The 25,182-nt window shown below is 42.2% G+C and overlaps 1 protein-coding gene across 1 annotated transcript in view; it reads right to left on the bottom strand.

Annotated features, from left to right (window-relative positions):
* Positions 1 to 25,182, bottom strand: part of cast (calpastatin) — a 207,151-nt gene that overhangs the window by 58,006 nt on the left and 123,963 nt on the right. Inside the window, exons 19-31 of the mRNA XM_073067621.1 lie at positions 23,673 to 23,768; positions 23,240 to 23,287; positions 20,175 to 20,300; positions 18,803 to 18,859; positions 18,086 to 18,175; positions 14,834 to 14,929; positions 14,435 to 14,479; positions 13,509 to 13,634; positions 10,569 to 10,625; positions 9,302 to 9,391; positions 4,915 to 5,010; positions 4,100 to 4,150; positions 1,979 to 2,104 (exon numbers count right to left, since the gene is read on the bottom strand). Of these exons, the coding sequence (XP_072923722.1) occupies positions 1,979 to 2,104; positions 4,100 to 4,150; positions 4,915 to 5,010; positions 9,302 to 9,391; positions 10,569 to 10,625; positions 13,509 to 13,634; positions 14,435 to 14,479; positions 14,834 to 14,929; positions 18,086 to 18,175; positions 18,803 to 18,859; positions 20,175 to 20,300; positions 23,240 to 23,287; positions 23,673 to 23,768 (1,104 nt within the window). The remainder of the gene's footprint in view (positions 1 to 1,978; positions 2,105 to 4,099; positions 4,151 to 4,914; positions 5,011 to 9,301; positions 9,392 to 10,568; positions 10,626 to 13,508; positions 13,635 to 14,434; positions 14,480 to 14,833; positions 14,930 to 18,085; positions 18,176 to 18,802; positions 18,860 to 20,174; positions 20,301 to 23,239; positions 23,288 to 23,672; positions 23,769 to 25,182) is intronic.

The raw sequence follows: 25,182 nt of genomic DNA, 5'->3' as shown, positions 1-25,182 counted from the left end.
AAATACCAATACCAAAAAAGCAGCTTAATTCTGACTTTATCCTTCCCCTGAATGCAGTTACCTTCCACAGCTGTGATTGAACTCTTGGCCTCACCCTGCCTTTCACAGTGGTCAACAATGACCCACAGGCCACACACAAAGAAGACTGAGACCTTGCTCTCAAAGTTCAAAGTAAACTTATTATCAAAATGAGATTCATTTTCCTGCAGGCATTCACAGTAACCCAAAGACATACAACAAAATCAATGAAAAACTGACAATAGACAATAGGTGCAGGAGTAGGCCATTCGGGCCTTCTAGCCAGCACCACCATTCACTGTGATCATGGCTGATCATACACAATCAGTACCCCGTTCCTGCCCTCTCCCCATATCCCTTGACCCCGCTATCTATAAGAGTTCTATCTAACTCTTTCTTGAAAGCATCCAGAGAATTGGCCTCCACTGCCTTCTGAGGCGGAGTATTCCACAGATCCACAACTCTCTGAGTGAAAAAGTTTTTCCTCAACCCTGTTCTAAATGGCCTACCCCCTTATTCTTAAACTGTGGCCTCTGGTTCTGGACTCCCCCAACATCGGGAACATGTTTCCGGCCTCTAGCGTGTCCAATCCCTTAATAATCTTATCTGTTTCAATCAGATCCCCTCTCATCCTTCTAAATTCCAGTGTATACAAGACCCGTTGCTCCAATCTTTCAACATATGACAGTCCCACCATCCTGGGAATTAACCTTGTGAACCTACACTGCATTCCCTCAATAGCAAAAATGTCCATCCTCAAATTTGGAGACCAAAACTGAACACAATACTCCAGGTGTGGTCTCACCAGGGCCCTGTACAACTGCAGAAGGACCTCTTTGCTCCTATACTCAACTCCCCTTGTTATGAAGGCCAAAATGCCATTAGCTTTCTTTACTGCCTGCTGTGCCTGCATGCTTACTTTCAGTGACTGATGAACAAGGACACCTAGATCTCGTTGTACTTCCCATTTTCCTCACTTGACACCATTCAGATAGTAATCTGCCTTCTTGTTCTTGCCGCCAAAGTGGATAACCTCACATTTATCCACATTAAACTGCATCTGCCATGCATCTGCCCACTCACCCAACCTGTCCAACTCACCCTGCATTCTCATAACATCCTCCTGACATTTCACACTGCAACCCAACAACTGTACACAACATAGATGAACAAGCAATCAATGTGCAAAAGTAGACAAATTCTGGAAATATGTTTGTACAAAAAAATGCTCTCAGGCATTCTTGCTCTCAATAGCTTTTTCAAACTTATACCAATGTCTCTAGTAATCAGAGACCTTTATAAACAGTTGAAATAATCTTGTAGTTAAAAATGATTATTCAAACCAAATATTTAAGTGTTAGAAATTATTGAACACAGTATAATTAAGTAAAATATAGATTCACCTCTGTTTATCTTTCCATCCGTAGTTGGTGACCCCTATCAAGATCAACACAGCTGCACTATTTACAAGGGCTGGAGATTTTGTGCTGTTGTGGTGGAGGGGGTTGGGTTGTGGGAGGAAACACAGATACTCCTGGTTCCTCAGTTTATATGTCTGAGCTCTACACTTGTATATGGCGGGTGTCTAACAGAGCAGCAGGAGGGCAAATACACCTATTCAGCTTCAGAGGGCAGGCTCTGATAATTACATGCCTGACAACAGCTTCGTTCCCTGCTTTGGCAGAGCAGGATAGCAAGATTTTGGGTGGTACGGCCATGTAGTATTTAGCATAATGCTACTACAGCGTCCCGGGTTCAATTCCCGCCTTGTATCCCCGCGACCGGATGGATTTCCCCCAGGTGCTCTGGCTTCTTCCCACATTCCAAAGATGTATGGGTTAGTAGTTTAACTAAGTATAATTGGATGGTGGGGGGCTCATTGGACCTTACGGCCTGTTACCATATTGTATGTCTAAACATATAAATCAAGAATAAATACTATATAAGGTGAGAGTCATACCTCCTTCCGCACGGAGGGCGGTGCTGCAGACTGTGATGTTGTAGCCGAGCATTTTGAAATTGGAGCAACAGAGCTTTGGACAAAATCTGCAGACAGAGACTCCAAGACATCGTTTTCAGACAAAACCTATAACGATATTATCAACATTGTCAAACCAGCTGAAGTCAACGGCCTTTCTTCCTCAATTTTTTTTTTTTAAAATCTTAACTTACAGGAATTGCCATTAACCACAATTTCTCCTTTTTCAAGTTATGGAAATGATAGAATCAGAAACAGGACCACAATCGGGCTTAAAATCACTGACGTATGACATGGAATTTGTTGTTTTTCAGCCACAGTACAGTGCAGTACATAAAATGTATGATAAATTACAATAAATATATATAAAGCATTGAATAAGTGTTGCAAAAAGAGAGCCAAATAGTGAGGTAGTGTTCATGGGTTCACTGTCTGTTCAGAAATTTGATGGTGGAGGGGAGGAAGCTGTTCCTGAAATGTTGAACTTGCGTAATAATGAAGTAATACGAACGAGAGCATGCCCTGAGTGGTGGGGTCCTTAATGATGGTTGCCACCTTTTTGAGGCATCCCTTCTGTAGATTCCTCGATGTTGGGGAGGTTACTGCCCCTGAGGAAGGTGGCTGAGTTTGATATCCTCTGCAGTTTTTTCCGGTCCTGGGCTGTGATCTCTCCATACCAGATGGTGATACAACCAGTTAAAATGCTCTTCATGGTAGTTACCTCAGTCAATGGCATTTAGTGCAAGGAAAGTGTGGGCACTCACTCACAGTTCTACACTTCTGATGGGTTCAGCTAAACCCATGTTCCTAGGAGACACTGCCGCAGATATTCGAGTTCATAGCGAAGGTCACTGTAACAGGAGGTGCCCACGTTACAACTGGGCTTCAATCATGAGCTCTCTTTATAAGCCAAACTGTTTGAAAATGAGCAAAATGTCTGTAGGTGAGAATCGTAGAAACAGCTGTGAGCAATTGTCAGCCGCTAAACTGTCTCATTGCCAGCGAGTCAGGCCCCAGCTCTGTTCGACTCAGCCCAGTCCCTGGGGATGGTGGGAAGAGGAAGCACCATTGACTTAAGCACTCAGTCATATAATCATGTGTTTGAAACCCGAGGGATACCTCAAGTAAGTCTAACAAGCCATTTCTTGGTATATTGACCCAAACAATGCATTTCACCATACATTTTGATTTACATGTGACAAATGTAGCTAATCTTTATAGGAATATAAAATGAGATGTAATTTTCTCTAGATGGTAATGCACTCTATTTAATCAATAAATTTACCAAAAACAGAACTTGTCAATAAATCTTAACATTTTTTATTTTTAATGTTTTTGATACCTACGGTAATAGAAAGAAACTTTCCACAAATAGAATAGTGCAGATGCTGCAAAGCCGTAATTAAAAACAGGAAATGCTCGAAAACTTTTCCAGGCTGAATATTGCAGGCATTTTGGATGAAAGAGAAATGCAGAAATGGAGGGCTGCATGGGAGGGAAGGGTTAGATTGATCTGGAAGTAGGTTAAAAGAATATTATGGGCCAAAGAACCTGAACTGCTGTGTACTGTTCTATAGTCCATATGTTCTGTTTGTATTATTAAGATTTTTGTTGGTATAGAAAGCATGGGGTTTTCATAGAGGAAAATTTATTTTTCTCATCTTGTCAGTACAACTGTTCCAGATACATTTACAATGCTCTCACCTTCAACTTGTGAAGGATGAAAAAAATGCCAATCATTTCCAGTTTTAGAAAAATTATCTCGGCCCAAAACATCAACTATCTATTCATTTCCATGGATATCAGCTGACCTGCTGAGTTGCTCCAGCATTTTGTCTGTGTTGTTCTGGAGTACAAATTCAGAAAATGGGTGGCTGAGCAATGCAAAGGGGGCTGGAAATGAGCACTTTTAACCTACATCTACCCCTTCCTTTGGCCTTGCAATGGGACAAAAGAGGACAAAAGTTCTCCCAGCCACTTGGGGCAGAAAGTCCGTTTTGGAAGGTTTTGTATCAAACATGCAGACATTGCAAGGATTAGATCCCACAAGGTTTTAGGTGAATGTGTTTCGTTAAGAAAAATAATTATAACTTTTCTCATTACCTTTGGTTTTGCTTTTGCATCAGTGATGGAAGGGCCCGAGCTGGCTTTACCCTGTTTCAAATAAACAGACACAATCAGATTGGTTTTGGATGAGTCAGTATTTATCAGACAATAAAATAGCAACAAATATGACAAGACAAGTCAACATTCATTGATGGACAACGGTACCATGAACCACTGTAGAAGAAGAATTAATCAACGATGTGTACTGATTTTAGTTTTAATCATTCAGCAAACTTTGTCTTTTGTCATGTGTGACAGCAAGAGAGTTTCTACTATTGCAAGAGAATTTCATATCTCTTTTGGAATATAGACCTTGTTGGGTTTTTTTTGTATGTGCTTTATGTGGAACACTTTTAAAATACAAAGTTATTAAAACATTGGGTGGTGGGGTGGAGATACGTCTCTACCAAAGGAGGTGTAAGGCGCTCCTTCCCTGTGCTGGCCTGCAGGTCATCCTTGGGCAAGGTGTAGCGCCAGCTTCGCCACCACCCCACACCCCGCCGCCCCCCCCCCCCCCCCCCGGCACCCGATCAGGGTCACATGAAGGTATGGGAGCAGGTGGTGGATGGTCTATGAGCAGTTGGTGCATATCACAAGTCCTGGTTATGTGACCACTGACGCCAGGCAGACAATCTCTGAAGAGTATTGATAATGGCTGGGGTCACCCCTCTTGTAAAGACACTGCTCAGAAAAAGACAATGGCAAACCACTTCTGTAGGATTTGCCAAGAGCAATCACGGTCACAGATAATGATGTCCTATGTCATATTAAAATAAGTTTGTAACTTTTCGCAGCGTGATTGCTGGACCAACCTTAGGATCAGGCTGCTCTTTAAATCGGTAATCAGGTGGTATGGTGTCTTCACGCTCTCCCACTCGTTCACCCTTCTTCTTAGTAACAACTGCTTCCTGAAATCATGAGAAACAAAAATAATGCAGACTGAATCTGCAACAATATGATGATTCATGCCCTCTGTTTCATTGGAATGTTTACAAAGATAAATGAATCGAGCCAGCCCTCCAAAGTTATTCATGGCAGTGAAAAAGCTTTCTGTGCTTGATAGAAAATGCTGTCGATTTCCCCCTCCTTACCCTTCTTGCCAAGTTGAAATGCCCCGTAATGAAAGATCCTAATATCTTTGAAACCCATCCCCCCAGCAAACTCAGTTCCCAAGCCACTAAATTCCCTATCTGCCTGACATCTGTCTCAATGTGAATCCAGACTGTTCATAAACTTGGTGATAAAGATCAGCTTTATTTGTTACATGAACAGTGAAAAGCATTGTTCATTTCAAACCAAATCAGTGAGGATTGTGCTGAAAAAGTGTCACAACACTTCCACCATCAACATAGTATGCCCACAACCTACTAACCCTAACCCGTACATCTTTGGAATGGGGGATGAAACCGGAGCACCTGGAAGAAACACATGGCCATAGGCAGAACGTAGAAACCGCTACGCTATCGTGTCGCTGCCCACCCCATCTCCAGTTGAAGAATGTTTGTCTTAGTCGGTGGGCATTAACTGCACTATCATTAAATCCGCAGAGTTCTATCTCCACAAAACCTCTTGATTTTTCTCCTTCGCCAGTTAATCTGATGCCTTCATTACAGTGCTTGTAAAGTAATACTGTCTACCAAAAATGAGGATTTCTAAAGTGACATTACAGGAGCAAAACATCCCAAGAAACTTCAATAAGGTACAATTACAGAGCATTTCAGAGTCACAGAAGGTAGTATGAAAACAAAGCTGATAGTTTTATATCTCTGTTCCTCCCCAACCCCGACAATTGAATATTCAAACTCATTTGCAGATGACATTACCACGAGCACAATGAAATAGAGTTATCAACTCAAGCTTCTCCAACCGGAAGCTGTCCTTAATGATCAAATTTTCAGTATGTTTGTACATGTTGCACTTATGTGACTCAGTAAGAAATTCTCTGCATTAAAACTGTTACACACTGTCTTTGGATGTTTTACATAGATCATAGAGCACAGTATCAAGCCTTCAGCCCACAAGGTTGTGCTGGCCCTTTAACCTACTCCAAGATCATTCCAACCCTTCTCTCCTACATGGCATTCCATCTTTTTCCTACATCCATGTTCCTATCTAATAGTCTCTTAAATGACCTTAATGTATCTATCTCTATCCCCACCCTGGCAGCACGTTCTACATACCCACCACTCTCTGTGTAAAAAAAAACTACGCCTAACATACCGCCTTTACTCTCCTCCCAACATCTTAGTGTTATACCCCTTGTATGAGCCTTTTCCACACTGGGAAATAGTCTCTGGCTGTCCACTCGATCTACACCTCTCATCACCCTGTACACCTCCATCATGTCACCTCTCATCCCCTTCACTCCAAAGAGTGAAGCCCAAGCTCACTTAACCTTTCCTCAAGAGACATGCTCTCCAATCCAAGCAGGTAAATCTTTTCGACAAACTCTCCAAAGCTTCCACATCCTTCCTATAATGCGGTGACTAGAACTGAACACAATAACCCAAGTGTGGTCTAAGCAATGCTTATAGAGCTGCAACATCACCTCATGACTCTTGAACTCAAACACTGCACAAAGGAGATGGTGATGGACTTTAAGCCTGCACTGGGCCCTGTTAACTTTTGATGGTGATGATGAGGATGTGGTGAGGCCCTACAAGTTCAGACTTGAGTGGAGCACCAACACAGGGGCTGGGTACAAGAAGGGCCAGAGACGCCTTTACTTCCTGAGGAGACTGAGGTCCTGTGGAGTATGCAGGCCCCTCCTTCACACGTTCTATCATTCTGTGTTGCCAGCACAATCTTCTACACAGTGATGTGCTGGGGCAAAGGCATCAACACGAGAGATGCCAAGAGGCTCAATAAACTGATTAGAAAGGCTGGCTCTGTTATAGGAGTCAAACTGGACACACTGGAGGCTGTATTAGAACGAAGGACCCTACGGAAAATCCTGGCAATTGTGGACAAGGTTTCTCACCCTCTGCGTGCAGAACAGAGGAACAGAGGAGCACTTTTAGTGATAGACTAAGACAACTGTGCTGATTCAAAGAGCGCTATGAGGTCATTCTTACCCTTGGCCATTAGGCTCTATAATGAGTCAACCTATACCCGGGGAAGTGATGACCCCCTCCTGTTAGACTGTTCGAGGTAACTTTGTTTTTTAATTCTTTCTTATTTCTCTTCTAATATTTGTATATCTGTGCACTTGTAATGCTACTGTGACACTAATCTCCTTTGTGATCAATAAAGTATCTGTCTATTTACTGAAGGCCAACATGACAACCCCTATCAACTTGAGCTGGTATTTTAACATTTTAAAGTCAGAAGAGAACTGCCTGCTTGTTATAGTTAGTGTAGAATATTGCAAAAATGAATTCATGGCATGTTGCTGTTGTATGGAGCCTGTTTATTGGAGTAGGGTGTAGGTAGAATAGTGTTAACAATAGATCAGTACCTGCCCAGAGATTCCAGTACATCTTAGTGTGTTTGCCCTGTGGGGCAACAACAGCCATTCTTTCACTACCAGCGGGCAGTAAACATCACTGATACTTGGCTAGGGCAGCACAATTGGCTTCAGGGACAGTGGTCATCTTGTTGGATTTGGCTCCAAACCGGTCATTTATTTTCAAAGTCCTCTTCTCAAAGGTAGCCAAGGCTGTGCTGTAGATGTGCCACCGAAGTTCCCATTTGTCTGTGACTGAGTTTCCAGGCTGCTGGGCACTCAGTTCTTTCTCAAAGGACTTAGCAAACTGGTCCAGCGGGTCCGCGTGAGACAACTAGCTGACATCATTGTGAGGGTTCCCTTCTTGTTTAGTGCGATGGAATTTCTTTGACTACACCAGCATGCGGTCTGTGTCGCAGTCTACACTATTGTAACCATCATGTATGTAAACATCACAGCTCAATGCATCAGGTACAAGTGACAGGGTGTGCCGTGCTGTGGGTGGAGTGACAGTAGGAGTATGGGGGTGGGGTTAGCAATAGAGTCCAAGGAGACGTGAATGGATGGATGCAGGTGGACAATTAAAAAGTGAGGGTAAAGGAAAAATTCAAAGTTCAAAGTAAATTTGTTCTCAAAGTATGCACTGTATATGCCTCCAAATACTACCCTGAGAATCAGAGTAATAGAGCGTGTATTGCAATGCTTTTTTGTAATTAGGACAATAGTTTGGCTGGCCATTTTATCCTGCAATGACAGCAGGAAACCTGTGTGGGAGAATTTCTAAAGCTGAAAAGCCCTGGGACAGTTCCAGTCTCTCAACTCTGGAAGTCCAGGACCAGTGGTATGAGTAGTCAGCACAACTGGGGTCTTGAAGTGGATGACCATGATTTCTTCTGTGCCTTGTCATACACTTCGCTCTCCACAAAGCATCGCAGAACCACCTTCCTGGCCATTGGATCTCACTGTTGATCTCATCTGCTCAGACCGTTGGAGCTAGAGCAGGCCAGTCACAATCTCACCAGGGTATGAGGCCAGCCGGCTACCCTCACCCGGTTTAGCCTGCCTGTCGAAGGGGTGTGTCCACTGTTGCATGCAAACAGCTACCTGGAGCTACAGGTAAGAGCTGAGCGTCTAGTGGGGACCAATGGAGAGTGAGCACCCACAGAATGGCCCCTACACAAGAGGTGTTACCCCTCCCTGGATACCCGATAACTGGGACGCAGTCAGGGTATTGGATGATTTATGTAGGGAGTGGCTGACTGAGCTCAGGAGAAGGTCCTGGGATGAGAACATTGATCATGGCAGTAGATCAGCAGAATGTTACAGTGTGGGATCTTGGATTATGGTTTAATTACTGGCCCAGTCTGGTGCTGTGTTCAGAACACCACAGTGTCTCAGAAATGCCCCAACAATATGGGCTCGAGGGACTACATGGTGCAAATTCTTCTTCTGTCCTCCAGGAGGACGTCAGGCAGAACTCTGACATGGAAATCACACTTCGGGTGCAAGACTGACTCATGCCTAGAAGTGGCATGTTGAATTTCTGTAATGACAACACCTTATTACGATGCTTCAGTTTGGCACAAGTGGATTGTTCATCACACAGTTGAAAAGAAGCAGGGTTATGCAAGAAAAACTCTTACTCAATCATGAACAGACAATAGTTAGTTTCCCCAAGAGAAGCAGGCAGACTTAATTTGCGGAAAAGTGATCTAATACAAGAAATGGTACCAAGAAAAGGTTTTTATTTGTACCTTTACTTCAGGGCCAGTGTACTTGGGAGCCGAATTGTCCGGTGCTTCCGATGGAAGAGTATCCGCAAGGAGGTCGAAAGCATCTTTACCCTTAAAATTAAAGAAAAATATTTATCTGAATAAATATATTCAAATTTAATACTTTAAATTGATGACAAATTTAAACATTGTAATCTCAATGATCACAAAACTAGGTTTAGGAACAGTTATTACCCCTCAACCATCAGGCTCTTGAACCAAAGGCAGTAACTTCACTTACCCCATTATTGAAATGTTCCCACAACCAATGGACTCAGTTTCAAGGACTCTTCACCTCATGTTCTCAATGTGTATTGCTTATTTATTTATTTATTATCATTATTTTTTTCCTTTTGCATTTGCAATTTGTTGCATATGGGTTCATACCCAATTTGGTGCAGTCTTTCATTGATTCTATTATGGTCATTACTCTATTATTGATTTATTGAGTATGCATGCAAGAAAATTAATCTCAGGGTTTACATGGTAACATATATGTACTTTGATAATAAATTTACTTTGAACTTTAAAGGATACTGCTGTAAATAACCTAAGCAAGGATGAATTAGATAGGTACATACATTATTGATCCCAAAGGAAATTACAATGCCACAGTAGCATTACAAGTGCACAGATAGAAAAATTAGAAGAGAAGCGGAAAGAATAAAAAAAATGTCACCACAAACAGTCTAACAGGATGTGGTCATCACTTCCCTCGCTATATAGAGTCAAGAATTACCTCATAGAGCACTCTTTGGAGCAAAGCAGTTATCTTCATCTTCTGTATTACAAAAAGTGCTCCTCTGTTCAACCAAGGTGGCATGAAGAGGGTGAGAAACATTGTCCAGAATTACATTTAGACTGCAATTTCAAAGCTTTCTCTTCACAGAGAACAGCATTAGAAATGAGGGGAAATAATTACCACTGTTGAGTTGAGAATCCGATTTTGTGCGTTAGTTTACTTCACGTGTGAAGGAGAACAGTGCAAATAAAAAGATGATGACAGGGTTTGAGTATCCAGTTTATTTCTGGCAGTGGGTGTTGGAATTACCCTTGTGAAATAATTTTATAGGATTGAAGGCTGGGAACAATGGAAACACAGGTGGCAATGCTGGAGCTGGACTTTTGCAATCATATCTGTAAGGGGATAGATGAAACGTCTTTGTGTCCTAAATCAGTTGACTTGCACTATTTTCCTCTCATTAACTGCTGCTATGAATTTCACATTTTAGTCTTCATTTTCACTCACCGTGGAACCGGCTTGGCTCGAAGAAACTGGGGCAGCTGTCGAAGCCTTCAGGGGTGCCTTTGCAAAAACAAAATATTTCAACTGTTATTTCAGATTCATATGTTAGATGAACAGCATCAAGATTTTCTGCCTTCAGTGATATAGTACTAATGGTAAGACTCTTGGCAATGTGGAGGATCTGAGGGTTCTTGGGGTCCGTGTCCGTAGGACACTCGAAGCTGCTGCGCAGGTTGACAGTGTCATTAAGGTGGCGTAAGGTGCGTTGGCCTTCATCAACCATGGGATTGAGGTCAAGAGCCATGAGGTAATGTTACAGCTATAGTTAGACCTCAGTTGGAGTCCTGTGCTCAGTTCTGGTCACCTCACTACAGGAAGGATGTGCAAACTGTAGAGAGAATGCAGAGGAGATTTACAAGGATGTTGCCTGGATTGGAGGGCATATCTTATGAGAATAGTTTGAGTGAACTTGGCCTTTTCTCCTTGCAGTGACGGAGAATGTGAGGTGACCTGATAGAGGTGTATAAAATGATGAGAGGCATTGATTGTGGATAGCCAGAGGCTTTTTCTCAGGGCTGAAATGGCTATCATGACGGGGCATAGTTTTAAGGTGCTTCGAAGTAGGTAAAAGGGGTAAGTAGGTACAAGAGGTAAGTTTTTCACCCAGAGAGTGGTGTGTGCGTGGAATGCACTGCCAGCGATGGTGGTAGAGGCGGATACAATAGGGTCTTTTAAGAGACTTTTAGGTAGGTAAATGGAGCTTAGAAACATACAGAGCTATGTGGTAGGATATTTCTAGGCAGTTTCCAAAGTTACATGGTCGGCACAATGTAATGTGCTGTAGATTTCTATGTTCTATGTCCTATAAGAGGCTTCAGGCCTGTCGAAGGAGATGGCATCAAGCCAGACAGAGAAGTGGATGTGTCATCTAAAGATGTCAATGCAGGATAAGCAGCATTTTTGCATTTTCCACTGGCTCTTTTATTTGTGTTGAGAGGCTCGGCACTACAGGGTTGGTTATTACTTAACACCTAGCCAAGTTGATGCAGCCAAATGCAAGCAGGTGGCAGGCTGGAGATACGTCTCTACTAAGGGAGGTGTAAGGCACCCACTCCCTCCTTCACCCTTGGGCAAGGTGGAGCACCTGCTTAGGGTCACGTGAAGCCATGATGCAGGTGGTGGATGGTCGTATGAGCTGCTGGTGCATATCACAAGTCCTAGTGACACCAGGCAATCTCTGAAGAGTATTGATAATGGTTGGAGTCACCCATCTTGTAAAGACACTGGCTGGAAAAAGTTAATGGCAAACCACTTCTGAAGGAAAATTTGCCAAGACCATGATTGCCTACATCATCCGAGAGTGATAATAATGATGATGAAATGTAAGCTCAGTACTCAATGCACTCCCTCCCCTGAATCTGCACTCGAGCTAGATCTGGAGAGTGGTCCATTGAGTCCACTGGGGAAGGCGGAGACCCATAGTCTGTGATAGGCTCTTAGACAGGCACATGGATGATAGAAAGACAGAGAACTACAGGCTTTTGAACGCTCACTTTGCGACAGCTCGCTCTTATGAAAGACCTACATTAGTACCTGTTTTTACTAACCACAGAGCATTTTCACTTTTACAAAAAAAAAAGACACCCGCTTTATACATGTGTTTACCCCAGGAAAAACTACCATGACCGTGAAGCCTTGAGCAGGCAGTTGTTTGCACATGTGTGTGTGTGCATATGTGTGTACATGTGTAGGCATGTATGTGTGCATGCATGTACGTGCCGATTTTTCCTCCAAATCGATTTTTGCTCGCTGTCTTCCCGATTCTCTTAAGTGTAACTACACCGTACATACAATATTTCTACTTTATATAGGCTGTATATTTATCAGATCATTCCTGCTTTTACTATATGTTAGTGTTGAGCAAGGCACTTAACAACACATTGCTCTGCGACGTCACTGGTGCCAAGCTGCATGGGTCCTAGTGCCCTTCCCTTGGACAACATCGGTGGCGTGGAGAGGGGAAGGCCTGCAGCCTGGACAACTGCTGGTCTCCCATACAACCCTGCCCAGGCCTGCGCCCTGGAAACTCCAGGCACAGATCCATGGTCTCTCGAGACCGACGGATGCCACCACCAGTGTTATTTTAGGTTTTATGTGTTACTTGCCGTGATTTGGTAGGTTATTTTTTGGGTCTGGGAATGCTCAAAAAATTTTCCCATATAAATTAATGATAATTGCTTCTTTGCTTTACGACATTCCGGCTTACAAACGGTTTCACAGGAACACTCTACCTTTGGATAGCTGGGGAAACCTGTACGTGGGAGGGAAGGGGTAGATTGATCGTAGAGTAGGTTAAAAGAGTAGGTCGGCATTACATCATGAGCTGAAGGGTCCACTGGGGAAGGTGGTGAACCATTGTCTGTGAGTCCACAAGTCACCTACTGACTAGAGGCCCAGAATCCGGTCCTGGGCTTGGGGGGACTGTGTGTGTGTAGGTGGGTGGGTGGGATGGAGGAAAGGGGCTTGCTTTGCTGTTGCTGTGTGGTTGCTTGCTAGCTTCCATTTTGCTGTGCTTGTTGTTCTGCTAACCACTGTGGGCATGCTATGTTGGTGCTGGAATACCATAGGCTGGGGGCAGCGCGCAAGTATCGCCATGCTTTCGACACCAACATAGCGCCCACAGCATACTAATCCTAACCCATACAACTCTGGAATGTGGGAGGAAACCCACGCAGTCGTGGGGAGAGCGTACAATCTCCTTACAGACAGCGGCAGGAATTGAACCCTGATCTTACAGCCGGCGCTAACGGCTACACTGCCATGCTATCCAGTACGCCATTTACCCCAACTTTGTTAATTGTGATCATTGAGAATGCAAAACCAGGAACAGGACGTGGCCACCCTCTGCCTTCATTCTCCCAATCTTCACACTCGGACTCCTACCTCTTTCTGCACGGAGGGTGGTGCTGCAGCGTGAGCTGTTGGGGCTGAGCATTTTGAAATTTGAGCTGGAGAACTTTGGACAAAGTCTGCCGACAGAGAGTCCAGGACATCACCTTCTGTCATGGCCTGTGAACAACAACAGTTAATGTCAGTTCCTTGCAGCACAGAGGCAACACATTCAACGCTGAGTCAATGCTAGTTCTGAGAACTTTAGGAAAGTTCTATCACTCTTTGTCAGAGGTTCCCAACTGTCTTTATGTCATGGACCAATACCATTAAGCAAGAGTTCTGTGGACCCCAGGTTGGGAACCCCCTGCTCTATGTAAATGATTCCCACTCACAAACCCATCAATTCCCAAATTCTCTCACCACCCAGTTACACTTGGGTTAAGCTGGCAGCAGGGATTTGGAATGCAGGAGGAAATCATGTCCAGGAGGAAACTCAAACGCCACAGGGCAACCATAACAGAGCTCAGGATCAAACTATGGGACACTGAAGGTAGGTGACAGCAAGGCTAACTGTTGTCCCACTTAGTCACCCTAATGAATGCAAAACAATCCAGTAATTTCCTTTAAATGGAACAGTCCCATTATTAAAATTGCAAAATCTGAAAATAGCAACTGGGGATAAAACAGTTGTTTTAACATCTTTCATTAGGATGGCTATAGAATAAAGAAACTGCTTTGGCATTTAAGTGAATGAGGTGTTATGATGAGCCATGATGAACGAAAAATGGTGGTCAAAAGACCACGATCACCCACCCACAACATTTGCTCCAAACTCCTTTAAATGGCCATTCTACCATTTACATGACTAACCAAAAGGATTACATGAACAGGGATCAGTAATGTGAAAAGAAAACCTTCACTCACTTCTAAAGCTTTTTAATTTAGAAAATTATATTAGAAATTTTTATTTCTATTACCTTTGGTTTTGCTCCTGTACCAGTGGAGGAAGAAGCCAGTTTATCCTATTGCACAAAACAAAATTATCAGATCCTTATTAGAGATAATAAGAGTTATTCAAATTTGAAAGCAACTCATAAATCAGTAAAACAAATAAAGCAAGATTGAACGACATAAATATTTATTATGTTGCAGTATTAATTACTAGAGTATAAATACGCACACTGATTTATGTTTTAACAGTTGTGGAACTTCATTATGATTCATAACTTCAGGAACGTATTTCTACTGCAAATAAATTATATAAGTATCACATGTTTTTTTGAATTTAGAGTGTTGCATTTTTTTTGTTTTAGCTGTGTCTTATATGGCAATTAGAACAATTCTGAAGCATCTCAAAGGGATTGTTCAAAGCTTACCTTAGAGCCAGGCTGCTCTTTGAACCTGTAATCAGGTGGAATTGTGTCGTCTCGCTCGCCAACTCGTTCACCCTTCTTCTTAGTTACATCCGATTCCTGAAAGTAGAAGAAATAAAACGTATTTATTTATTGAGCTACAGCACGGTCCTTTGAGCAATCCCCCAATTTAATTCTCGCCTAATTTACAATGATCAATTAACCTACCAACAAGTATATCTTTGGCCTGTGGGAGAAAACCCAAGCACTCGAAAGAAACCTACGCAATCACACAGAGAACGTACAAACATTGGTGGGAATTGAACCAATTCCTATACTGTAAAGCATATACTGTACTTTATACAGTGTCGCCTATACTGTAAAGCACTTTGCCAACCAGACCAAATTTAACATAAATGCAAGGATTCAAAACAGATATAAGGTGCTTTGGTGCATCCGCTGTTTAAATCAAGACGTAATTCAAGCCTGAAAATGTTGTCCGCAGGTGTCATTAGAAGCTCAGTCTGCAGGAGGTCTGTAATTCTCTCTTGGGGAAATGTTCAACAGGTCAGACAGTATCTTCATGGATCTGTAGCGGCTGCCTGGCCTGCTACACATACCCAGCAACTTTTGCTTCTCCATCATCTGCAGTTCTTTTCTTAATTTCATGCATTTTCTGTGTCTAAATCTTCAAGTAAGACTCATTTCTAAACTAATTCTTTGAATACTTTTTTTGTAATAGGAAGGGTGAGTGTTAAGTCTGTGGCCTAAGGTAGAAGGAGTCAATTTTATAAAACCTAGCACATTTATTTTTCAACATAGTTCCCTCCTACATTTAAACATCTAGTCCAGCAGTCGTGTAGTATACGGATCTTGGACCTCCAGAAAGTGTCCACAGCAGGGGCGATTGATAAGTTCGTGGCCTAAGGTAGAAGGAGATGAGTTATACAGCTCTCGTTACGTGCACGTGCAGGTCAACTCTTTGAGTGATTATGTAGAAAGTTTGAAGTTAATAACTCATCTCCTTCTACCCCAGGCCACGATCTTATCAATCTCCCCTGATGAGTTATTATAAATCACTCAAAGAGTTGATCTGCATGTGCATGTAACAAGAGCTGTATAACTCACCTCCTTCCACCTTAGGCCACGAACTTATCAATCACCCCTCATATACAGAATTAGTGAGCATACTTGAAGAGGATGGGTTAGGTGAACTAGGGCTTTACTCTGCAAGGAGGAGGATGGGAGGTGACCTGATAGAAGTGTACAAGATGCTAAGACTGGACAGTCAGAGACATATTCCCAGGGGTAGTGAGAGGGGGCATCATTTTAAGGTGATTGGAGAAAAGTATTAATGGATTATCAGAGGTAGTTTTTCTTATATACAGGAAGCGGTGAATACATGGAATGTATTATCAGGGGTGGTGGTAGAGGCAGATGCATTAGGGACAGTTAAGATACTTTTAGATGGGCGCATGGACAATAGAAAAATGGAAACTTGTGTATGAGGGAAGGATTAGATTGATCTTAGAGTAGGTTAAAAGATTGACACAACATTATGGACTGAAGGGCTGTTATGTTCTGTGTCCTATTTCTTAAATGACTCATTGTCAAATTCTATTTTAGTACTGGTGTTGATATATTACCATAAGACCATAAGACAAAGGAGCAGAAGTCGGCCATTCGGCCCATTGAGTCTGCTCCGCCATTTCATCATGAGCTGATCCAATCTCCCCTTTAGTCCCATTCCCCGCCTTCTCACCATAACCTTTGATGCCCTGACTGCTCAGATACCTATCAATCTCTGCCTTAAATACACCCAATGACTTGGCCTCCACTGCCGCCCGTGGCAACAAATTCCATAGATTCACCACCCTCTGGCTAAACTACCATCACATGTACGAAGATAAAGTGAAAAGCTTTGACAGATCATGCAACGAAGAACTAAAAAGTAAACTGAATGGAGAATTTTGTGTTGCCTTTACAGAGAAAGTGCAGTGCAGATAGACAGATCCAGTTTGTTATGTGTTCCAGTGAAACCACATGGGATACTACTCTTTAGCTTGTGCACTGGATGGAGAACACTGCCATGGTTCGATGTTTATACCCATCTAGCATCCCGATCCAGGTTCCCGCTCTCAGCAACAGCACCCTCTGTATTTCAATCTATCCCCTTCATCTTCTCGAAGTTTATCTTCTCCACCATTTGCAGGTTTGTCATTCAGCTGCTAAGACACAAATATCTGAAATCCCTCCCTCCCTCTTTTCACTTCCTTACACCACAGGAGCCCCAGTGGCGTAGCGGTTAGTGCAACGCTATTAGAGCTCAGAGCATTCTGAGTTCAGAGTTCAAGTCCTCCTCACGGAATGCCAGGGTTTTCTTTGGGTTCTCTGGCTTCCTCCCAAAGTCCAAAGACCTACAGGGAAGGTAAATAGTCCCGTGGTTAGGATTGGGTTAATCGGGTAAGTCAGGGGGTGCTGCGACAGCACATCTCAAAGAGCCGGTAGGGCCCACTCTGCACTGATTCACTAAATAAATAAACGTTCCACCTTCATCAAGCTTTTACTGACCAATCAGGGCATCTTCTATTTAATGTGACTTATTGACAATCTTTCTGTGAAACAGCATGTCATGCTAAAATTACTTTAAAATTATAAGCTGTTTTTTCCTCTGTTCTTGCACTGGGAACAGAGCGGCATTATCAACAAAGCGACTTTATCTTATTGTCATTTATTCTTCAGCAAGAAAGAAACAATGCAGTAATAACAATGTTCATACACACTAGAAGTTTCAGCAGATCAACCTAATCTGTTCTAACCCAAAGGCATGAATATAAAATTCTCTAGCTTTCACTAATTTCTCCCCCCTTGCCTTCTGTATCTTTCGAATCTCATTTCAGGTGTCCCTCCCATCACTTCTCTTCTCACTTGCTTATCACCTCCATCTGAATCCCCTCCTTCTTCCTGTTCTTCCATGGTCCTTTGTTCTCACCTATCAGATTCCTTCCTCTTCAGCCCTTTAGCTCTTCCACCTATCACCTCCCAGCATCTCACTTCATCACCCACCCATCCATGTACCTTCCCTTTCACTCAACATCACCTATCACCTTCTATCTAGTACTCCTTCCCCTCCCCCAACTTCTTATTCTGGCTTCTTCCACCCCCCACCCTTTCCTGATGAAAGATCTCGGCCTTATTCCTCTCCGTAGATGCTGCCTGACCTGCTGAGTTCCTCTAACAAACTGTGCAGGTTGCTCATCAGATGCATTGACGTACCTTCACTTCCGGGCCAGTATATTTCGGAGCTGAATCATCGGGAGCCTCGGATGGAAGAGTTGCTGCAAGTAGGTCAAGTGGATCTTTACCCTTTAAAAAAAAGACCACTTTTTTCAACAGGTGAAAAGCCTTTGCAGAATATAACATGACAACAATGAAATATGTTACTGTGAACAACCCTAGTCATAGACATTTACAGTTAAACTTTAATTTCCTATTCCTCCTTCATGTACAACTGCCCTGTCAAGGTGTGAAGGTGAATAATTACTACTTTAAACTCCACTATTAATAATGACTATTATTAAAACTCACCTTTATTACTTGTGGGAAAGCAGTCACATAATAACAATCAGAGAGCTTTAACAATGTTAGCAATAAACTAAACACCTATTTGATGTTTGCGATGTTTTTGTAAGAGTGGGTTAGAGTTATCCATGTGAGTGTGATTTGGTTAAAACGGGAGAAGATTTTGCTACATTACAGGATGAATTCTGCAATTCTGGGTAACAGAGTTTTTAAGAGCTCTGTCATTATACTTGATGAATAATCCACAAAGATTTCTTGTACAGTACATGCATGAAAGAAAAATTGAGGGCTATGTGGGAGGGAAGGGTTAAATTGACCTTGTAGTAGGTTTAAGAGTCAGCACAACATTATGGGCTGAAGGGCCTATATTATTCTACATTAGATTTTATTTGCACATTTTAGGATTCTTACCTTACCACCAGGAAGACTTGCAGAGACTGAGGCAGCTGTTGAAGCTTGCAGAGGTGCCTTTGCAAGAAAAGAAAGAGCACTGCAATTAATATTTAGGATTTTCAGGCTAACATTAACAACTTCAAGTTTCCAGTACAATTTTGACTATTTTTATAAGACTTTAAAGGTGAATTCTGGCTGGCATATGTACAGGATAATTCTTACTGGGGAAACCTGAGAGGTTGACGAGCTCTGTTTCCATGTCTGATTCCTCAGGGTTTCCTTCCACAGAACAAAAAGGTGCATGCTGATAGGTTAATTAGACACTACAGATCAGGAGTTCCCAACCTGGGGTCCGTGGTTCCCTTACTAACGGTATTGGCCCATGGCAGAAAACAGGTTGGGAATGCTTGCTGTAGATTGATCCCGGTGTATAGGTGAGTCTTAAAAACCTGGGAGGAGTTGATGAGCACAAAAATTGGATGAATGAAAGATTAAGGAAACTTTATTCACCATTTAATTTCCATGTATTAAGAATTTGCTCTGTGCGTTGAAGCAACATGCAGCCAAAAATAACTTACAACAGTAATAAAGAACAAAAAAAAATTACATCAAGTAAAATACATAAAAATAAAGTTAAAAGTACAGATAAGGAATAATTAATGTAAACGTGTGGTGATTGTCTGGACAGACCAAGTACAGTGAATAGTCTGTTTTTATGTTTTATCTCTATGTCTCCAGGAAAAAGCCAGTGTTTCCATAAGGTTGCCCTCACTGAAGTATGACAACTGAGGAACTGGAATTGGTTTATTATTGTAGCGAGATACCATGAAGAGCTGTCTTTCATACTGTTTGCACACATCAGATCAATGCACGGTGCATTGAGACAGGTAGTGAGAGAATGTGGAGGGAGCCCTTTGCAGTGAGCCGCTGAGTTCCAGTGCCACAACTGCCAACCCTGGAGCGGGACTAGGATATCACCACCTGTGGTTTGCAGGATGACTAAATTTTATAGAACTGTCTCAGTCCAGGGAGGGGGGTGGAGATTTTTTTTACCACCTTCCATTTGCTAGCAATGCCGTAAAAGAGAGATCACTGATGATTTCTAGCCAATTGGCGGGGGGGAGGGCTAAATTTTCTTCCATCTTTCTAGATGCTCATAGGTAACAAGAACATGCGGTCCTGTTAGGTTTGGTGGCCTACACATGGGACTGTGGAAGCTGATGTAATTGATAGATCCACAGGAACAACGGAGGACCATGGGTAGATGGTCTGGGTTTGCCTGAGTGAAGGAGAAAGATGAGGAGACAATCGCACGTGGTGGAGAGTAAACAGACGGTAAAATGAATCCCATGCTACACAGCCATGTTTCAGTCTGCGATAGGAGTGATACCTGTTTCTGCAGAGAGGACGGCGCTGCAGAGTGGGAAACTGCAGCCGAACACTTTGAAATTGTTGCCGGAGAGCTTTGACCAAAGTCAGCTGACAACGACTCCAGGACATCGCTTTCTGTCATAGTCTGAGACAATAAGAAACAATAGTTAAAACACGTCAACGGTATCTCAGTAACATAAATCCAAAGATGTCCATTTTTATTTGACAAACAACTGAGAAAACACTTCACAAGTAGTACATAGAACACTGAAAATTGTACATGACAGCACAGTACAGGCCCTTCGGCCCACAATGCTGTGCCAAACTTTTAGCTTATTCTAGGATCAATCTGGCCCTTTCCTCCTATATAGAACTCCATTTTCTATCATCTGTGTGCCTATCTAAAATGTTTCTGTCTCTACCTCTGGCAAGTCATTCCATGCACCCACCATTTTCTGTGTAAAAAAAAATTACCCAAGTAATTTCCATTAGTCGCACAAAAATTCCTTCCTTCCCTTTGGATTCATTGTACACAACAAGAGGGGCCTGAAAGCCTGCCATTGCTGTCCATTACACATCCTGAGCAGCTGCATCACTGCCTGGTTCGGAAATTGCACCGTCTCGGATCGCAAGACCCTGCAGCGGATAGTGAGGTCAGCTGAGAAGATCATCGGGGTCTCTCTTCCCGCCATTACAGACATTTACACTACATGCTGCACCCGCAAAGCTAACAGCATTATGAAGAACCCCACGCACCCCTCATACAAACTCTTCTCCCTCCTGCCATCTGGCAAAAGTTACCGAAGCATTCCGGCTCTCACGACCAGACCGTGCAACAGTTTCTTTCCCCAAGCCATAGCCATCAGACTCCTCAATACCCAGAGTCTAGACTGACATCTACATCATTTATTATTATATTTAAATTTGTCCTCTACTGTGCCTATTGTCTCGTTTATTATTTATTTATTTATTAATCATTGTACTGCCCTGCACTGTTTTGTGCACTTTATGTAGTCCTGTGTAGGCCTGTAGTCTAGTGTAGTTTTTGTGTTGTTTTACATAGTCTAGTGTGGCCTTGAGTTGTCTCACATAGTCTAGTGTAGTTTTGTGTTGTTTCATGTAGCACCAGGGTCCTGGAGGAACATTGCTTCTTTTTTACTGTGTACTGTTTATGTTTGTGGTTGAAATGACAATAAAAAGTGACTTGACTTGTCTTGACTTGACTTACAGCCAAACCAGTGCCAGTTCCCAAGCTGGCCCTTAGGTCCCAGATGGAGCATCTGGGATCATTAACATGGAGATGAAATTTCCAAGTAAGGAGACCTGGATCACATCAGGTCCTGCACGAGTACTTATCCACCTAGACTCAGGTGTTTGCAATTGGTAGGCACATCTCTATCACTATAACATGGGTACAGTACTGACTGGGTACAGGTCTGTCGATCATATATAGAAAGGAAGTAGTAGAGGTAGGTAATGTGGCACGCTCCCAAAAGAGTAAAGTATTAATTGGTACAGGCTTGCCACAATATATCACTAGGGTACAGAATTGTTGAACACAGATCTGGCAAGATTTAAAAAACATTGAAGTTCTAGCAAACGATGCATTAAGAAGACAGCAAGTAGCTAGTAAATGATGCAGAGAGAACTATGGCATGTGTGCCTTCACAGATGCCAATACGTATCAGTATCAGATCACTTGCAATGTTCTTAGTGAATGTATCTGGAAAGTGACTTGGCTTTGGAAATCTGGCACCCTGACAACCAGCTGTGAACCACTCCTTCAGGTCACGTGTGACTGCTGTCCAATGGAGAGGAGGAAGTGATCTCTGTCAGTCTTGCTTCTGGAATCCCAAAGAATATCTCTTTCACATGTATATAGCTAGGGTGCCTAAGACTTCTACGCAGTACTGGAACAATTTAATATATTACACTGTACTGCTGCCATAAAAATGTATTTCATGAAATATGTGAGTGATGATAAACCTGATTTTGATACGGGTCTCTACTGTGGACTGAGAGTGGGAGGGGGCAGGAAGATGGGAATCATGGTTGGAAAAAGGGGAAAGGAGAGGGGAGGGAGTGGAAAGCACAAGATAGAAATTCTGTAATGATCAATAAATCAATAGTTTGGAATCAAACAACCTTGCCTAGTGTCTCAGGCTGGGTGTGTCACTATCTGTGCCACCACTCCCTGCCCCAGCCTTCATGCTGCAATTCAGTTTTCATTTCTATATATTACAAAGTGCTGCTGCCATACAACAACAAATGCCAATGATATTAAACCAGATTCTGATTCAGAAAATAAACTTCATTCTGCTTCCAGATTTTGGCAATAACTGAAATACTAATGCTGATCCTAAGAACATAAGAAATAGGAGCAGGAGTAGACCATCTGGCCCATCGAGCCTGCTCCACGCTGCACTTTGTCCTGTTCAAAGAAACAGACTTCATCAGATTCGTCTTACACTCATCAGAATTATTTGGAATTGAAATCAAGAATTAAGCTGCAACACAAAATGTCAAAGTAATAAGACCATGGCTGATCTGGCCATGGACTCATCTCCACCCACCTGCCTTTTCCTCATAACCCTTAATTGCCCTACTGTGCAGAAGTTTACCCAACCTTGTCTTAAATATATTTACTGAGGTAACCTCCACTGCTTCATTGGGCAGAGAATTCCACAGATTCACCAACATCTGGGAAAAGCAGTTCCTCCTCATCTGCAACCTAAATCTACTCCCCCGAATCTTGAGGCTATTTCCCCCAGTTCTAGTCTCACCTATCAGTGGAAACAACTCTACCTTATCTATCCCTTTCATAATTTTATGTTTCTATAAGATCCCCTCTCATCCTTCTGAATTCCAGCAAGTACTGTTCCAGGCAACTCGATCTCTCCTCATAGTCTAACACCCTAATCCTGACTTGGAGATGAGACAAAATAGGAACATTCATCAATACAGTCTATAAGGCAATTGTGGCTTAAATGGCAGTGCTTTCACATGCGTTAATGTCCACATACAGAACCGTATCCGAATGAACTTTACCGCGGGGAACGTATTTGCACTATTGCTACCAGTTACCTTTGGTTTTGCTGCTGGACTATCAGAAGACGCAGGTTGCACTTTGCCCTGTTCAAAGAAACAGACTTCATCAGATTCATCTTACACCTACCAGAATTATTTGGAATTGAAATCAAGAATTAAGTTGCAACACAAAATGTCAAAGTAATTCAGAATTCGAAGCACATTAATGCACTACTACCATTAATCACATCACATCAGTGTTCAACAGAAAATGTATCTCAGTTGGATAGAATTAATTAAAGGAATTTTAATTAAAATTATTCAGTGAGTTGTTCTTTGATAACTTTCCATCAAATTCCATAACCTGGAATATTTGTTTTCCACTGGAAAACTACAGAATTTTCCCTAGTTGTTCCATGCATAGATAGAATTTTAAAATTCAAACTGTAGAAGATTATTGACTTAGTTCAAAGCAGTTGTTAGACCAGACCTTCATATCCGGCTGCTCTTTAAATCTGTACTCAGGCGGTATAGAGTCTTCTCGTTCTCCCACTCGTTCACCCTTCTTCTTAGTTGAATCTGATTCCTAAAAATTTGAAAAAACAATCAGATGAAAGCAAAATTCACTTGATTGTAAATATACATTGACAAATATTTGTGCTTTAGTAGATTATTTTTGGAATTAAAATGGTAAAACTAGCATTTAGGAAATTAGTGAGGAACTGAAAAGACTGCCCAGCAGATTAACAGTTAAAGTTCAGCAATTCCTTCATCAGACCGTGCTGCTTTAATGCCTCTATCTTAGACTCTAAGAAGACAAGACACAGAAGCAGAATTAGGTCAATCAAGTATGCTCCGCCATTCAATCATGGCTCATTTATCTTCCCCGTCAACCCATTCTGCTGCCTTCTCCCCGTAACCTTGACAACTTACTAATCCAGAACCTATCAACCTCTGCTTTAAATATACTCATTGACTTAGCCTCCACAGCTGACTCCACAGATTCACCACCCTCTGGCTAAACAAATTCGACCTCATCTCTGTTCTTAAGGGATCCTTGTATTCGGAGGCTGTGCCCTCTGGTTGTCATGCTCTTTATTGCTGTGTAATGAACCAGGTTTGATTATGGAGCTTAAGGTCAAGGAACCCTTGGGAGGCAGTGATCATAATCACTCAACTTCTCTCAACTTCACTATCACCATCAGTGATCTGTTCCCACAATCTACAGACTCACTTTCAAGGACCTTTCATCTTACATTCTGAGTATTTAGTGCTTATCTATTTATTGTTTTTTTTCTCTTTCTTTTTGTAATTACACAGTTTGTTTTTTATGCACATTGGTTGTTGTCTGTCCTGTTGGGTGCATTCTTTCATTGATTCTATTGTGTTTCTGGTATTAACTGTGATTGTCCACAAGAAAATGAACTGCAAGGTTGTTTATGGTGATACGTATGTACTTTAATAATAAATTTCCTGTGATCTTTGATAGAATTCACCCTGCAGTCTGAGAGGGAGAAGATAAGAGTCAGATGTATTAGTATTACGGCGGAATAAAAGGAATTACAGAGACCTTAAAGAGAAGCTGGTTGAAGATAATTGGAAGGAGACACTAACAGAGATGACAGCAGAGCAGCAATGGATGAGTTTCTGGGGGAAATTTGGAAGACGCAGAATAAAAACTTCCTATAGATGAAGAAGTATTCTAATGGGAGCATGAGACAACTGTGGCTGACAAGGGAAGTCACAAAAGGGGAAAAAAGGACATATAATACATCAAAAATTAGTGGGAAGTTAGAGGATTGGGAGGCTTTTAAAAACCAACAGAAGGCAACTAAAAATCCACAAGGAGAGAAAAGATGAAATTTAAAAGCTTTTTCAGATATACATATAAAGAATAAAAGAGGGGTGACAGTGGATACCGGACCACTAGAAAATTATGCGATAGAAGTAGTAAGGGGGACAAAAACTTAATACGTATTTTACATCAGTTTTCACTGTGG

This window comes from Hemitrygon akajei, chromosome 2 (assembly GCF_048418815.1).
Source record: "Hemitrygon akajei chromosome 2, sHemAka1.3, whole genome shotgun sequence".
Lineage (NCBI taxonomy): Eukaryota > Metazoa > Chordata > Chondrichthyes > Myliobatiformes > Dasyatidae > Hemitrygon > Hemitrygon akajei.
Note: the sequence above shows the minus strand (reverse complement) of the source record. Positions and strands in the feature narration are given on the sequence as shown.